The sequence below is a fragment of the Acipenser ruthenus genome, chromosome 28 (assembly GCF_902713425.1).
Source record: "Acipenser ruthenus chromosome 28, fAciRut3.2 maternal haplotype, whole genome shotgun sequence".
Lineage (NCBI taxonomy): Eukaryota > Metazoa > Chordata > Actinopteri > Acipenseriformes > Acipenseridae > Acipenser > Acipenser ruthenus.
In genome coordinates, this window is record NC_081216.1 from 19,339,048 (window position 1) to 19,356,675 (window position 17,628).

The window sequence follows — 17,628 nt, forward strand, 5'->3', positions numbered from 1 at the left end:
CCCCAGACTACAATTTGAATCTAAGAAGGGTTATTGCATCTTTGAACAGGGCTTACACTTTAGCCTGATAGGAAGTACTTTTGTGAAGGAGACAGGTGCCCTGGATCCAGGGATTTAAGAAACAGCTTTGTCAGGGTATGAAATAGTATTCTTATCTAATGTATTCTTCTTGTTCTTTAGATTCACTTTGTATCATGTTCTATTTCAGTCATCAGATCCTGGTGACGTTTTAAAACTCAGAAGGTGCTTTAAACTTCTGAGCTTCAAAAAGTCACCAGACGAATACATTAGTTAACTTTGCTATTGCATACCCACAAGAAGTTTTTTTTAAGTGTGTGAAGCCAATCACTCCAGTTATATTTGTTATACACACTGCCTACCTACTTTATATTAGAGTTCCCTTCTTTGTTTGGTTGAACAGGCCTCATATGGCCTTCATCCCTTTTACAATTAAGCATGCATATAGTCCTTTTAGAACACCATGACTCATAAATCCTGTAAGAAAAGAAACAGGGCATCCAAATACTGTGCCCATTGAGCTACTTTTTCTTCGATGCTATCTGTCAATCAGAGCCCTGGAAAGAGACTTGGTGTTTCTGTTTTTTAAATGAAGTGTAAATGCCAGTCCGTCATTTTTCGTACTGCAGATCCACAGCGAGGCCACCAGACCTATAGTGCCGGAGGACAATACAGATCTAGCAGCTCCACTGCAGAACCGCAGCACCCTATTGACCACAGGGGGGGTCGCTGATGCGCGGTGAACCGTGGATTCTCCTGCCGACCTAAGCCCTCCCTACATGGGCGGCGCTCGACCAATTGTGCGCCGCCCCCTCGGAACCCCCGGTCACGGTCAGCTGTGACGTAGCCTGGATTCGAAACTGCGATCTCCAGGCTATAGGGCGCATCCTGCACTCCACGCAGAGCACTTTTACTGGATGCGCCACTTGGGAGCTCCCAAAATGTCAATTTTGGTTTATTGTTATGTTGGGGCTGTAAATTCAAAGGCAACTTGTGAATCTCTGCAAGAAATAATATGACATTAGAACTTTGCAAGAAATAGATAACACAAGACATCAAACATGCAGAATTGTCTGTTATATTATAGCAGCACAAGACATTTTGACATAACAAATTTCCAACACAAATATCAACGCATATTTAAAAAAGTACATCATCTGATCGCTTTGTAATGTGCTATTGCGGTTTTATTGAACATTTTATTTAAAATATCTTCAGATACTAATAAACAGTACTTGAGTCAGTAGACCTTGTATTCATATTTTATCATGAAAAAACACTCTGTTTAGGCATAATACGGAGAGTATAAGATTGATTTTCAGAATTCAATACAAGCTTTATAAAAAATAAAAAAAACTGTTAAGACTGAAAGCTTATTCTGCTGGATACGTGCTACTGCTGAAAGACAAAAAAGCATTTGACCACTTTCCTCATTCTAAATCAATAGCTGCCTGAGCCTGAAAGAAGTATGGCTGACTACAGGGAGCCACCCTCTCCCAAAGGAAATCCCATTTAGCAAAGTACTATTGTACTTGACCCAGACAAAGAAAGTAGTTATTTGTACTGCAAGAAAAAAAAAAAATATATATATATATATATAAATATATATATATATATATATATATATATATATATATATATATATATATATATATATATATATATATATATATATATATATATTGCTGATAATATTGTGTTGCTGTATCAGAGCAATTGGTGTTATAATTTTATTATGAAAAAAACACAGTAAAATTTGAAAATGATAACATTTTATACAAACTTTGTACAATGCACATGTTTGCAGCAGTCTTTGGTAGACCAGTATCACATTTACATGCTATTCTGACTTGTTTCCTTTTAATTTCATTCAAACATTGAATGGATCTTTAATAACTTCAGTTCCCTCTGCAATCAATTTGCAGAAAGCAAGTCAGATTGCTATTAGCTACTTATGTTACCCTATCTTGTGAATAGATATGTATATTTCTGTCTTTTGTTGCAAAGATGAACAAAAAAGTAGTTAAAAAAAATGTGCCAGGCAAATCAGGTGATTGCTTTATACTGCTTAATTGATCTATTTATTATTCCAAGTGAAACCAGGGGGTGAGAAATTATAAAAGCTAAAGTGGGTAATATGTCAGATTCTTTTAAAATGTCCTCTTAACTACCAGCTTGGTAGAGAATTGGCCAAAATCTTTGCCTGTGTAATGTAAATATCCAACAATTGTGAAAAGCAAAACCTTTAGTTGGGCAGAATGAATGATTGGCGGCCTGTACCTAACCAGCCACTCAAGTGACATTATTGTGTAAATTACACATCTCCAAGGGTTTGTTAAATTACGAAATATGCTCCAAAGAAAACAAGCATTATGACATCAGTGCATTTGGCTCTTGCTGGCGACCCTCTGTTTATATTTAATAACGTCTGTGATGGTCGTCTAGATTCCTTTTCTTTCCTGACTGTGTAGCATGAAGGGCAGACAGAAGGGGTTCAGGTGACTGCATTGTTTTTAATTAAACAAAACGAGTAGTGTTGTAGAAAATGAACTGTTTGGAGCGCTTTTTATTCCATAACAAGAACAGCCAAAGTTCAGTGTTTTATTAAACACATATGCACGATGGAGAAATAAAAACTGCTTTCTGTAAGAGACGCCATTATGCTGTGGTTTCCGGTCTTCAGTTTCACTTGGAAGCAAATACAATAAGGCATCAAATACATTTATATCTGCCAGAATGGAAACTAAAATGGTTCATTTGAATTGTGGTTGGTGACATTTGTCGTTCTAAAGTTTGTGATCTGTCTTGCAGCAACTGTATGCAGCCCAGCTAGCCAGCATGCAGGTGTCACCTGGCTCAAAGATGCCTACCCTTCCCCAGCTACCCAATCCATTAGGCCCTATCTCACCCACCAGCCTCAAGAGTGAAAAGAGAGAGACCAGCCCAGTTACTCAAGTTAAGGTATTTATACATTTATACAGTTTTTACTAAACCCACTTTGCTAGAGCACAGATTCTCAGCTCCGGTCCTCGGGAAACAAAGGACTTCGAGAGTTCTATTTTATTGACCTAAACAGTGGCAGATCTTAATACCACCAATCTAAACGTGCTCTGTTGCAGACTTCTTTCATCAATGTTTATGTGAATGAAGAGGTCAGTACATTATCTCTTTGGGAAAACGCCTACAGGAATAATCCAAACTTAAAGAATGGTTGTGTTTAGAGCTTCTGCTGTTCAGATAATTAAAATAGGTTTATTAAATTATTTGGTATTTGTTTTATTGTCATGTATATAGAAACTGCCAAAGATTACTGTCTTTGTATGTGCTTTGAAAATTGGGTGGTTCGAATTATTTCCAATTTTATATCTAGTTTATTTCTTCGTAACCCAGACTCTGCATGTAATTCTGATAAAAAGAATGTGTTACCGCTGTTAAGGGTGGTGGGATCCTTGGGGACTGTGCAGTTCATTTCTCATTAGGCTCAATAATGCGTTATTGCAATATAGTGTACAAAGTTCTGATGAGCAGCCACAAATCAGTCAAGCGGAATTAAACCACACACAACCTTTTGCTGAATGGCTAAAGATTTCCCCTCATCTATTCTCCAAGCCACTGACATCCATTCTTATTGGCCAACTAAACCATTTTCATCCAATGTTTCAGAGCTGTCTATGACAGACCTAAAAGTATTTTGCTTTTTGTTTTTTTTGTTTTTTATTTTAGCTGAAACACACTACAAATGACAAAAAAAAGTTACAATATTTTTCAAAACCTGCTTTTCCTTTTCTCATTTTATCTAAGGCCATGTATAATTAGCACAACTCATTTTCAAAAAATCCATTAAATGAGTACTGTACATGAAGGTTTTCAATAATAAAGTATTGTATTTTACTCACAATGAATGCATACTGGGTCAGAATTTTGATGGCGCTAAGCTGTATATAGTTTTTAATTCAAAATATAGTAAATTAATCATTAGAAATGTGTTTCTGAGGGATGTGGGAGGTGGAGAAGCATTTCCTTTGTATTTTATTTTGTGTTATTAGACTCAAACCATTTTGAGCCTTAAATAATAGATAAAGTACCAAGGCCAGTTCTTCAAAAAACACCTGAAAGATCCTCTTTAATTAGGCATATTGAAAACCTACTGAGCAAAGTAAAACAAGAATAATAATCATTACAAACACACCCAAATTCAAGTGCTGTAGGGTGGTAGTTATATGCCTCAGTATTGATACTTTTTATTATAGGGTTAAGCTAGAAGTCAGAGAATCTCACAAACAACATTATTACTGCTATAAGTAAATGATGTAGCAGCACGATGTTCCCATTCGAATTCAGCAAGAGGCAGCATTGAGTGTCATTACAGTTTGGGTGCTGTTATGCTTTGATAGAGAACTGAAATGCTTGCAGTTTGATGTCATGGTCCAGGCTGGTTCAGCAGCAGAAATAGCAAACTCGACAGCGCCTTTTCACACTTTTATTTAATAACAGGAAGAAACAAACAGCTCAAACAAGCAAACAAAACAGCATAAAGCTATGGCTACTGCTGTGGCTATGGCTATGGCTATCTCGGTGTATAGACAGGGAGCACAACCTGTTCCACGCAGTCTTGCTCTCAAGCTTTCTCCACCCCTAAATGGTAAGGTGTCTTCTCCAGGTGGCTAACTGACTGATTGATCAGCCAACCAGAAACTGCATGCCTAGCATTCTCAGACAGACCAATCAGACAATCAGCCTCCCCAGAAAGACACCACACCAAACCTATTATCTTAATTACCATGTGGATTTGCAATGGGTGGTCATCTTGGCTCCAAGACTTTTCCCCACCCTTGAGCCGAGATGGTTGCCATACACAAAAAGCCCCTATTTTAATGTGCAAGGCCTCTTTTCTGCCACTATATATGTGTTTTGCTTTTGCATTTGCATTTGATAAACATATTTCTGCTCTGGTTATGTGGTTTTGAAATCGTTCCTGAAGATGTATTTACTGTATTTATCAGAATAAAACAGGATCTGAATTCATTCAAAATAAATAAAATAAAATAAAATCTGTGGAAGGTCTACCCGGAGCTTGCAATTACAAAAAAACATATCAGCCTTCATTAATCAGAGAAATATGTTTCAAATAGCCCAATGTGGCTTAGTGGCTCTGAATAACTAATAATTATAATAAAAAAACCTTTGCAAATTGTTTAATTTGATCCATAGCAACTGTGTTTGTCTTAGAAGAAATCTGACCATATTATTAAGTCGCTCAATGTAGAGACATTAAGCCATAGTGTGAGCCACTTCTGATTTTAATTTGGCAAAACAAAAGAATACAACTGCGCTGTTAATGTAAATAAAGGCATAATTCAGGGTTATTAACAAAGCCTCCATCAGATACTGTAAATCTTCAAGGAGTATGGCAATTAGCCTCATTATTATTACCAGACAGCATTGTCTTGTCTCAGAGGTGTACAAGTAACAAGGTCTCTCTTTGTGATAATTTGTTTCATTCACATTCCTCCATTTATTAATATTTATTCCCTGTAGGAAGAGGCAACACAGCCGCTGAATCTATCAGCCAGACCCAAGACGGCTGAGCCTGTCAAGTCCCCTCTGTCCCCAACACACAGCTTCTTCTCAGTGAGCAAAGGCAGTCCCATCAACCCGCCAGCTAGGAGCGGCATCCCCAGTCCTATTGGAGGGGGTCTCGGAAGAGGATCTTCTCTGGGTAAAGAGATTGGAGACTCAGCATTAACACATTCGCCTGGCATCAAGATTTACACATGAGCATAGCTAAATTGCATTCTTTATCCTCTGATCCTCTTTGCATGCAAATTGTTGGGCTGAGTAATCCTTTGGGACTTGATAAATGGATTGGGATATAAAGAGAGCAAACAAGCCTTTCATGATACAGTATCTCCAGAGGTTTAAGTAAAGATCTTGATGTTTCATTTGCAGTTTACAGATTAGATTTTTCTGCTATAAGAAATAGGAGAATAGAAAGAATCAATTTTGCTGTTAGAGACTGAAGTGACCTGATCTGTATCTGTTTAATATCAATGCATAGTCAATGTCTTACTACAAGCCGTGTAATGGAGCTATTCAATAATCATTCAATTTGCCTTGACTGGAGAAGTGCAAATATTATACAATGTTCCCACTGGTTGCATTGTATGCTATGTAAAATATATTTTAGAAATACTGTTAAATGGAAACAATTCAAGTTAGAGTAAGGTATTTCCACTAGCATGCTTGATCATCCCTAGTTAACTGCAGGAACCAGTTGCAAGATCTTCACAGCTTTCTCTGAACATGCTCAGCCAGTGGTTTATGAACGTGGCCCTTAAGGAATGAAGCTGGTATCCTTTCATTTTAAATGGAGAGTTAATCATACTGGAAAAAAAGACCTGACAAAGTGTGGGGATCAGTTCTTGCTCATTAAAGGCCTCGCTGATGTCTAGCTGCAAAGAAGCTTCAATAGATACTATTTAGATTGCTTTTATTATTTAGATTGCTTTTATTATCAAGTGCTGTATTAGGTCTCATCCCGACTAAGCCTCTTCATCAGTTATTAATTAAATGAATTAAAAACCTGTTATTAAAAAGGCCTGAAAGTAATTAATGCTGAGTTTTAAACACAAACATGTGTCAGCTTCAATTAAGAATTTATATATATATATATATATATATATATATATATATATATATATATATATATATATATATATATATATATATATATAGCCTGAAGGAGGTATGATGGTTGTGCAGATGTTTTCAACTAAAAAGCTAACCATTTTAAAATGCTTATTGGTCTTGGGAAAATGTAATGACCTGTCCTATTGGATTCAGATTCACCAGTTTTATAAACATGTACTATATGTTTTTTTCAAGAAGTGTCTAATAACTATATGTTAAATGGCTAAGTGCTTTGAGTACAATTGAATAATTAAGGACATGGTTGAAACAAAGACCTGGACTGGAAGTACCAGAGTTGCCTGTTCTGGATCTCGATACACTCACACAACCACTGACTGTGTCTCTTGTGCTTGCAGATATCCTCTCCAGTCTTAACTCAACGGCCCTCTTTGGGGACCAGGACGCTGTGATGAAAGCCATCCAGGAGGCTCGCAAAATGAGAGAGCAAATCCAGCGGGAGCAGCTGCAGCAGCACCAGCAGAGCATGGAGGGGAAGCTGTCCTCCTTCAACAACATGGGGATCAGCAACTGCAGGGGTGACAAGGTAGGCTGGGCTTACTTGCTTGATACAGGACCATTCATAAAAAAGCTTACAAAGATACACATGCAGCACATGCCCCTATAATTCCAGGGCACCTTAAGGTAGGTCTGAGTGTGAATTGTATGAGCTGCTTCGTTAAATACATGTCATTTGCTGTGGGGGGTAATTCCATCCTGAGAGCATCGTAACAACATGAATTAAAATGTGATTGCTTGGAAATTCATATGGTAAAAAATATTAGAGAAAACTTTGCACTCACCCACACTTTGATTTTCGTTGTGGTCCAGTTTATTTTGATATTTCTTCCTCCTTCACAAAGACCCGCCCAAATCAGCAAGCTGTACAGGTCTGGTTAATGGAAACATCGTCACAGGAAGTTATTCTGACCCCAGGAAAGTGTGTGCATTTTTGTGACTAGAAAGTAAAACAATTTAGTTAATTTAGTGAGGCTGTTCACGCAATTCACAGGTTGGTTAAAATGAATTAATTTGTGGTTTTAGAGGTGAGTTAAAAAAAGCGAACCTGTCTTAAAGTGTTCTGAATTTATGGATCCAATATGGCGATCCAGACCAGGTTTAACTACGCAGTACCAAATAAGAAATATTTTCTCATTAGACTGTCAAATTAAGCTGCTGTTGGGAGTAAATCACAAACTGTCTCAATGTGCCCCGGTTTTCTTTTCTCATACTCTTCTTTTCTCAAACACACCCAAAACTGACCTTCAAGATGAACTACCAAGAATTATTACTGTCCACACGTCTCTTGAAAATTGTAAAATATGAATTCGCCCCATGGCATATTGTGCCCCAGCCTTTCTGAAGCTGCAATTAGTCATTAACTGTGTTTTCCTTGTATGGCTCTTGGACCTTGGGTTTACAAGTTTAAAGACAACCGTATTTAAATCATTAAAATAGACCCCACTGTGCGGACTGTGATGCCCGTTCCCAATTAACACACCAGAGGCTTCCCCCATGGCCCCCCTCAATGGGGACAGGGACTCTGTGAAAAAAGCGTGCATATCTTTAATCAATTAGTCAATGAGGAAAGAAAATATATCATCCAAGTGCTTGATGCCATACTGACAGTTGGCTGTCTGCAGTATGCAAGAACTGAAAGCTTAGATTAATGAATATTTCATCACCTGATATATTTAAAAAAAAAAACCAGAGCCTAAAGTAGGCCAATGTGTGTGTGTGTGTGTATATATATATATATATATATATATATATATATATATATATATATATATATATATATATATATAATATAATGTTTGATTTATATTTATAATATCGTGGTCAGACGATGTGACCTACAGCTGAGGAAGTGATAGCTACCATGAAGCAGCAATTTCATTGTTTAAAAAAAAAAATCACTCCTTTACATCCGCCATCGTGTTCACCTTCTGATTTATTAATTTTATTCAAGCTGCACCCATCACATCCCCAAAGCTGTAGCAATGTACAACTCATGTGAAAATTGTTTAGTGTAACACTGCCCCCCTTATATATGAAGCATGGACTGAAAAACAACTCACCCTGGTGTTTGAGCTCAATTAGTTGTTAAATCTATTAAAATAGAAGGGGAGTGCCTGTGGTCAGCCAGGAATGAGAGAATATGCTGAGACATGACATGAATGCTATTGTAGTCAAAGCTGTGTTTTGAAAACGTTTTTTTTATTGTTGTTCAGATAGCGCCTGGAGCACTCAGCATGATGTTTTTTTTTTTTTTTTTTTTTTTTTTTATCTTTTATGAGTTGTGCATATCTTGTCAGAGAATATTTAACCACTTAACTCAGGCAAGCGACCAATGTTTCTACCTCAGCAGGCGAGCCTACCAAGGGCAATATTTTTCTACTTGTAGCATCTGAGGTAACAGCAATATCTAGCTATTCAAGGTCTGGGCCTGTGGTGAGAACCAGAGTGCTTTAGTGTAGGTCTTTGATGTGCTAATACAGTTGTCTTAGAAGATGGCTGTAGAAGCTAATGGTGTTGCCAGTATTGAAGATGAACAGCAAGTAAAACAAAAATAAAAACACTGAACACTCTTTATTTTAAAAATGTGCTTGTGCTTGTGCTTCTTTATTAAGATTGCTCTACTGCTCAAATAACGCACATTTTAACTAGCAGACACTGTGAGTCTGTAAACTCCTCGTACATGCACTTAAGCGATTTCTTTCCAGTTTTATAATAGATACATTGTTTTTGCCCTCTCTGACCTAGTACTTACCCAGAAGAGATCAATTCAGTTGACTCAGCATCTTTTTTTATTTTTTATTCTGTACATTTTTACTAATCAAAATTACTGGGACACATGGAGGTGAGGTGACATGCTGCTTTTCAACAGCACAGTTGGTCTGTGGATTACACTGCCCTCTGCTCTGCCATTTGATTGATACCAACTCCACTTTGTACCTGGTGTGGTAGGGTTCTGCCCACATGGGATCAAGATCACCAGACCTCAAATGAGCTATAGCGTGGAGGTCAGTTTCATTACAACCTTGAAATAATTCAAGCATGCACAGTGTGCTTAAAAGGTGAACGAGGTGAGGTTGGGGTGAGCAAAAGTGAACCCTCATCTTTTTTTCATACTGTGCACAGTTTTTCATTAGCTTTTTAGGGTGACTCAAATACATCTATATACAGTATATATATTTTTTTTTCTGTAAATCATGTCACTTATTTAAAAATGAGGTGGGCAGCAAGCCTATCCCATTTACCAGCATTTTTCCTAAAACAGAAATACACAATCACGCCACATTATTTTATTTATTTCATGTTTTACAGGGATAGTTACTGATACTAAAAGCTTTGTTGCATACAAACTAGAGTATTGTTTTTCTGTTTTTCAGCATTGTATTCTCGTAAGCTTTTAAATTAGAAATACCGCCTGAATTCACAAGACAGGAAATCATTTATTACAACCACATCCCCATCTGACGGCAGTTTAAGTCTTGGTTTCAGCTAACCATCATTGAAATAAACTTCATTGTGATAGAACATTAAATAACTAAATAGAAAAGAAAAAAAAAATCCTTATATATTTAATCTATCAAACCAGAATCGTCAGGCTTCATTATTTCCAATAGAACCTGACAGTTATAGGGTTTAAATGTTGAAGATAAGAGCTTTCACTTTGGTCAGTTTCAGAATATTAATATTTCAAGAATGCACCTCACCTGACATAAATACTGTGTTCTTTAATAGCTGCTAGGGACTCTGCTGTTTGGAAGTTTATCACTGTGAAAGCTTACATGAAGGTTCTCTAAAGGTAACTTAAATGGGATTAAGGAGAGGTTAAAATCATCTACTGAGGCTGTTGGAGGGGATATTAAATATTGATTTATCCGGGTGTAATGACCATGCCTGAGAGTGAGGCTAAGTGCTGCTTATAGATGGATCAATGCATCTTTTAATACAAAGTGTAGCACAGAAGCACAATGGAAATGTGAACACTGAATAAAATGAGTCCTGCATCAACTTGTATCCACATCTCTTGAATCTAGAAGTTAAGGCCCTCTGAGAAACTTAACAAAACAAGCTTTGCAGTGGCGGTGTACTGTATACCCCCACAGTCATTTGTCCTCTTTAACTGGCTTGTGGATCTAGAGGTATAATTGGGTTAACTCATACATCGTACAGCTACATTTGTGGTAGAAATAGGATTAGATCTCAAAAATCAACTAAGCACGCTACAGTACTACACAATCAAGATTTTTATTCTCATCCATACTTCAGCATTTGGCATTTACAGTCCTTTATCAGGAAGTGTGGATTAACTACAGAGCCACACTGCTTACCTATTCTTATAAATAAAATAGATAATCCAATGCAAAACAAATACACACAAAAATGGCTTCATGCACAAAACAGTTGTCTGATTCATAACATCAATAATACCCTCTGCACTGGGCATTGACTGCCAGATCATTTATCTTTTTTGCTTCAGGAATTATTGCATAAAGAAACTTAGCCGTGGATCATCTAGATCCTTTGTCGGCTTGCATCACTGACATGTAAACTCTTAACCTTCTGAAGCAGAGGTAATGCACACTGGCTCTGTATCCTATCGAAGCCCTCGTTCAAGCCAGCCCTCACAAGAGTCTGACTATAATCTTGTCTGGTGTGCAGCACTGGAAGCAATTTTCTGCTCTTTTTCTGCCACTGTCTCGAAAATTGCCAACCTAGGCTTTTTGGCCGCAGTGTAAATCCTGGCATGTACTTAACTTGGCCATCCAAATTTGATTATATTCTGCTCTCAGACACAATTCATGGCCATAAAGTTGCATTGTTGAGTATTTATGCTGTCTCCATTTGTTCATGCCTGCCAAAAAAATAAAAATAGCCTCTGTGTGTGTGTGTCATAGACAGTGCCTGAATCCATGCCACAGTGTTCTCTGATGCTTTCCTATAGACTTGGAGCCAGATTCAGAAACATTTATTGGCCATGCAAACTCATGATTTTCCATCATTGCAGCACTAAATTGTGATTTACTGAATAACTGTGGTGATTCAGTTACAGATGCTGCCTTGCATCATGTTTTCCAGCTTGATTTTCAGTGAAAATAAAAAACAAAACAAAACAACCACCTACTGGCACTTCTTTATTCAAATTAATCAAGGCCTGCTGGCTTCTGTATTGTGTAAGTCATCTGTAACTGATCTGAAGCTGAGATTTAAAAATAATGGCTGGATTGTGTTATATGAGAGAGGACATATTTTACTTTTGGATTAAAAAAAACCCCAGTAACAATCAAGACCATTGTAATTTTATTCTTGATACCTAACTGCGACTTTGTAAGTAAAAGAAAATAATCATACATTTGATAATACCTGAAAAACTGGAATAACAGAATTAGCATATTAAAGGAATTAGAGATTAGGGTTAACATTTGAAATAGGTTTTCAAAACATTTTTGTTTTGTTGTATATTTCCCCATTTTATACCGTATCATAACAGCACTATAAATCACACACACACACAAAAAAGATTTGTCTGGGCTACTATACTGGCACATTGCCCAGGACTGGTATACCTCATATTTACAACTAGTCTGGTAGTTTAATTGAAGTAAGATGTTTGGAATTATTTTGGAAACAAAACAAATAGAACAGTTCTGCTGTACATTATTGAAAACTATGTTCAGAGTCTGATTTAAAGTATATCATTTCATTTATACTTGAAAATTGCGGAGGGAAGGGTTAAAATGAAAACTTGTTTGCTATTGCCATTGACGTTGACTTTGTGCTGTATATCAGTTTCTGAATAAAGCAATGGGAACCGCTTGAAAGTACCAGTTGGCTTACCGCACAACTGGATGTGCTTAAGTCTGAACGCTTCATAACTCTAACTACCGGGTAGTCGCAGAATTATAAATAACATTGCAATTGGTTAAAACAAAATTAAAAACAGATGAAGAGAGAAATAACACTTTATCGTGAGGTGCATAGTCATTATTATATGTTTGTTATTGCAAAAAAAAAAAATGTAGAAGCCAAAGAAGGCTTGTGAAAAAATACAACCCTTGGTGCATATCATCAAGCCATTGAGAAGCATTGAGCCACAGTATTTGGTTTATATGATGACCTACAATTACACATTATAGACATGCGAGTGACACAAGGTACCAATCATACCATATTCTTCCCTGCTGTATAATGTTGTTATCTGCCAGTTAGTGATCTGCAAACCTCTCATAGCAGGACAGTCTTCTGTTTATTTTTGTATTTTATTAAATGTCTTTTATTGACTATAAGTTGCTAAAAATATTTGGTGCTGAACATTTGAGCATTTCAAATAGCCGTGGTACCTCAGTACTGTGGAAGCTCAATACAAACATATAATATAGAAACTAAAGTCATTTCTATCGTGGTACCCACAGTATGTCCTGTGGGCTGTACAGCAGTTCTCCGGCACATGTTCTGTGGCTTGTGTGATTAAAGCCCTCATTAAAGCACTGACATTGGCTCTTTTTGGCTCCAGATAAAAAGGTAATACGTTCCATTAGGGCTGCCATTGGCTTAAATGGTATTACTTCACTGTGCAACCATGCTTAGACGAACAAAATGTATTCGTAACCAAATTTAAAACAAAAAAAAAAGTTGGTCACATCGCAGAGAGATTATTGTGGGTTTCATTTTCCACTTCAGTTTCTTGTGTATTTCTGTATTTTTAGATGTGGGACACAAGCCTGCATGCGGAACTCATTTGAGGAATGGGCACTTGCTAATCAGAAGTGGTATTCTGGATGGGAGGGGTGCCCTGTATAATGTTACATCTCGCATATTGTCTTTCTGGTGTGGGACTTGAACAGCCATTCTGTTGCATATGAATGTTACTGTTATTCTGCAGTGGTTAACAAAAAGCCAGACCTTTTTTTCATTTTAATGTACATTATAAATATCATTTATAGCAAGCTATTTACTAAAAACCAGTTCTGAGCATCCTTACTCTCCTGATACTAGTGTCCCCGTTTGCATTATGTCCTTTATTGCTCTTCTGTGGTGGAGTGATCAGTAAAAATTTAATGACACCATAAAATAATAAAAATGCTATTAATTTATCACAGCACTTGATGCAGCGGCTATAAAGTAATATTAGTCCACTGAATATATTTAGGCCTCCCAAAAATGTGTTATGTTATGCATATAAATAACATCCATAATTTTAAGTATAATTCTAATGTTCAGTTATAAATTATAAAGGTTATAACTAATAAGTGTATAAAATGTAGTGTATAAAATGTTATGTAAATTCATTGTGCATTAGCACTACAGAAAACATGGAATGAAGTTTATTTTCAAATTCATTAGCATCCTTTAACAATCTCTTGAGATTTACTGAACATGTCAGACATTAAAAATACAAAACGCTTGTTCTTAATTTAATTTTCAAGATGAATAGATAGCATATATATAAATAAATAAATAAATACATTCTGTTTTACCCAAACCTTGTTAAATACAATTGTAATTGTAGTAGAATATAAAGTGGTGTCAGGAGTATTGATAACCTGTCATTTCAGATAATCTGTAATTTCATTTCTTGAATGTACTGTCATATTACAATACATATTTTTTAAATTAACATAAATTAATTTTGTAAGGAAAAGTCTTATTCCCAAGTGCTGAGATCCCATGTACTGAGACACACTCTTTATTACAATTTGGTATTATCTCTTTTGACTTTATCACAATTTCTAGACGTCATAGCAAGTACATGCTTTTAGTGACTTCTCAGATCAGATGAGTTTCAGCTGCTCAATACCTGACAACTGTCTTTCTTTTTACCATCCTCTTCAACTCAATTCAGCCATGCTCGATTGGATTCACAAACAGAAATAACCCGGGCTATGGACCAAGAACCTTGATGTTGTGCCTCCAGTGATACAACATTTACTTATTGCATTCTACTCAGGAATAATACCAAAATTAATAAACAGTGCCAATAAGTATGTGTATATAGAGCTAACAAAGATGAGAAGAGGTTTGGCTGATCTCAATACAGTATGTCCTCTTGATCAGTTTAATACTGTATGTTATGTGAAGCTGTGACGCCAAATCTCTTGGAAAGGAATCACAGTGATTGAATGCCCTTGTTAAGTTTCCTTTTCACCTAAATATGATGTTTAATAATAACATGAATTTATAAAAAAAGGACTGAGATTGATTAGCCTTGCAAGTGACATGTTAATTTATTACACTTTTGTTTTTCATTGAAAGTGTCCAAAGGGCTGCTCTGTGACAGAGAGGAAGCCAAGATAATCATCTATCGGTCTATTTTTCATCAGCCATGCTGCTCTTTCATTAACTCTGATAATATGAGCGTATGAGGAATAGCCTGGAATAGAACATTTAACATTTAGCAGCCCACACTACAATGTGGGACACTCCATCTCTTTTTTTCACAGCTTCATCCGGTGTGCAAAACCTGCCTTGTACATCATAATTAGAAAACACTTAAACAAGCAAAACACATCCAAATGGTCCGTGTTACATCTTTTAATGAAAAGCCATAAGCATGTGGTACTTAATTGTAAATCCAGTCAAGTTGTCTGACCATAAAGAATGAGTTTGTCTCATAGTTGATTGAGCTGATCATACATGTCTGTGCTTTTCTTTGTTCTTTACTTCCTTTGTTAAGATATAATGAATTAATAAAATTATTTAAGGTTTTTTAAGTTAAGGATTTTTTTTTCTGCTGGTTTGTACCATGATCTAACACCCTGTAAATGCTAAAGGATGTATCCAATATGATGCTGATACAGATAATCTAGACAGATAATCTAGCAAATCTGATCCCTGTTGTGTATTTTAATTTCAAAGGCTACTAGTCAGAAATGTGTGTGCCATAACATTGCACTGACATCAAGCAGTTTCAATGGGGTTTGTTCAGTTGATCCAAACAGCTCAAATAGGAGGCTGTGTGGTCCAGTGGTTAAAGAAAAGGGTTTGTAACCTGGAGGTCTCCGGTTCAAATCCCACCTCAGCCACTGAGTCATTGTGTGACCCTGAGCAAGTCACTTAACCTCCTTTTGCTCTGTCTTTTGGGTGAGGCATAGTTGTAAGTGACTCTGCAGCTGATGCATAGTTCACACACCCTAGCCTCTGTAAGTTGCCTTGGATAAAGGTGTCTGCTAAATAAACAAATAAATAATAATCAATTTGAAGGATCTAAATACGGTTTAGATTACTAATAAATGCCCTTTGTGTATCAAAGTTCTCAAAATAAAACAGTCCATGTCTAACAGTGCATGTGACTATGGTAATGTTTTAAAACACAGAGGGATTTAGATCTGTCACTATTTAGATTAATTGAATAGGCCCCAATGTGCCTGTAGTGTGTGTATGTCAATGCATTTTTTATAATATGAATTTTAAGACAGTTTGCGTACCTATGAACAAATATCAATAATGCAATAACAGTAGAAATAATTACCCCCATTGTAGTCATACTGGAAGATGTATCTTGTTAAAGGTTTTTTTTTTTTTCTCTGACATACATGAATTCCGGCAACATTCCCTGAAAAAAACGCACCTTTGGCAAGAGATTAAAATCTCAACCCCAGAGTAAAACAAATGCTTGTTCTATGGGATTAAAGTTACATGTCTAGTTTAAAGTCCATATGTCACCTATTTCACATTACAATCTGATTATATTTTATTAAACTACACTATAATGGTGTTCTAAAAATATAAATTAACATAATTATTATTATTGTACAATATACCGTTATCAAATAAATTCCGTGGCCCAAAACTACCCAAAGAAAATAAACATGAGCACGGCATTCATATTGCTGACTTAATAAAAAACAATAACGTCAGAGTACTATAAACCAGTACAAACACGTTGTGTGCTCAAGATTTCTGATGCAGAAATCAAAAGAATGAATCCACTCATCCAGCTTTTTTAGGTAAGCTTTCGATTTTCAGTTTTATTTTACTGGGCAAGGACGTCTGCCAAGAAACAATAATAATAATTACGTGCACTTCACAAGGAGGTTAGACCTATTTAATTTCACTAAATCGGAGAAAACGTAAGTGTGTATTTCATGAATGAAGTCAAAGAGCAATACGTGACCATGCAAGTCACTTTTTTTTTTATTGCCATAAATGAACTGCTAGCCGGGGTTAACTGTATATACGAACATTCAGAACTGCCGACCTGCAGACAAGGGGGCGTGTCGCTCGCATTCCTCATGCCAGCGTGGTTATTTTCTCCTGCTAGAGGTTCAAAACAGTTCGGAATCGGGCCTCAAACCGCTTATTCTTCCTCCCCACAATGTCTTTCATTACACACCACACTCCCGCTGTCCTTATTGTAATACAGACTACTCAAAACGTCGGAGAAATTCATAATGATCGCTTTCACAGTCTGAAGACATGTATATCTCTCATCTGTTCCTGGTATGTGTTCCCCTAGTGGTGTCACGCCATCTTCGTGCATTATTGGTGCGTTGTCAGTATTTTCCAGAATTATTGATAGTTTTACGTCTCTCAGTGCTCAAAAATTAATCATGGAGATTTAATTTCTTGCTCATTGTGAAAGTAAACCAAATGCAACCCCAAAGCCAAAAAATGATTTTCTATGTGAGATATGTACTTTCAGGATCTTTCAGAAGAAACCAAAGGGGGTAGATTATTGGTATCATACAGAAGAAGATAGCACTTTGCGAATGCCCTGTACATTCACTACAGAACTAGGTCATTTAACAATAGGCTGAACAGCAGTCAGCACTCTTCTTCTGCATAATACATTAAGTGTAATGTGCAGCAACTATTCAGAGCACTGAAAGCTGTTATTTTATTCTGTAAATGTACACAGACATGACATTTAATATTGTCACAGAACAGTGAATGACAGGGTTTCATTGTATG

The 17,628-nt window shown here is 36.5% G+C and overlaps 1 protein-coding gene across 11 annotated transcripts in view; it reads left to right on the forward strand.

Annotated features, from left to right (window-relative positions):
* The window catches only part of LOC117434574 (transcription factor SOX-6), a 167,278-nt gene that overhangs the window by 139,022 nt on the left and 10,628 nt on the right, over positions 1-17,628 (forward strand). For all 11 annotated transcript variants that reach the window (XM_059002998.1, XM_059003004.1, XM_059002996.1 and 8 more), the window contains 3 exons: positions 2,830-2,979; positions 5,557-5,737; positions 7,065-7,252. In XM_059002998.1, the coding sequence (XP_058858981.1) occupies positions 2,830-2,979; positions 5,557-5,737; positions 7,065-7,252 (519 nt within the window). The remainder of the gene's footprint in view (positions 1-2,829; positions 2,980-5,556; positions 5,738-7,064; positions 7,253-17,628) is intronic.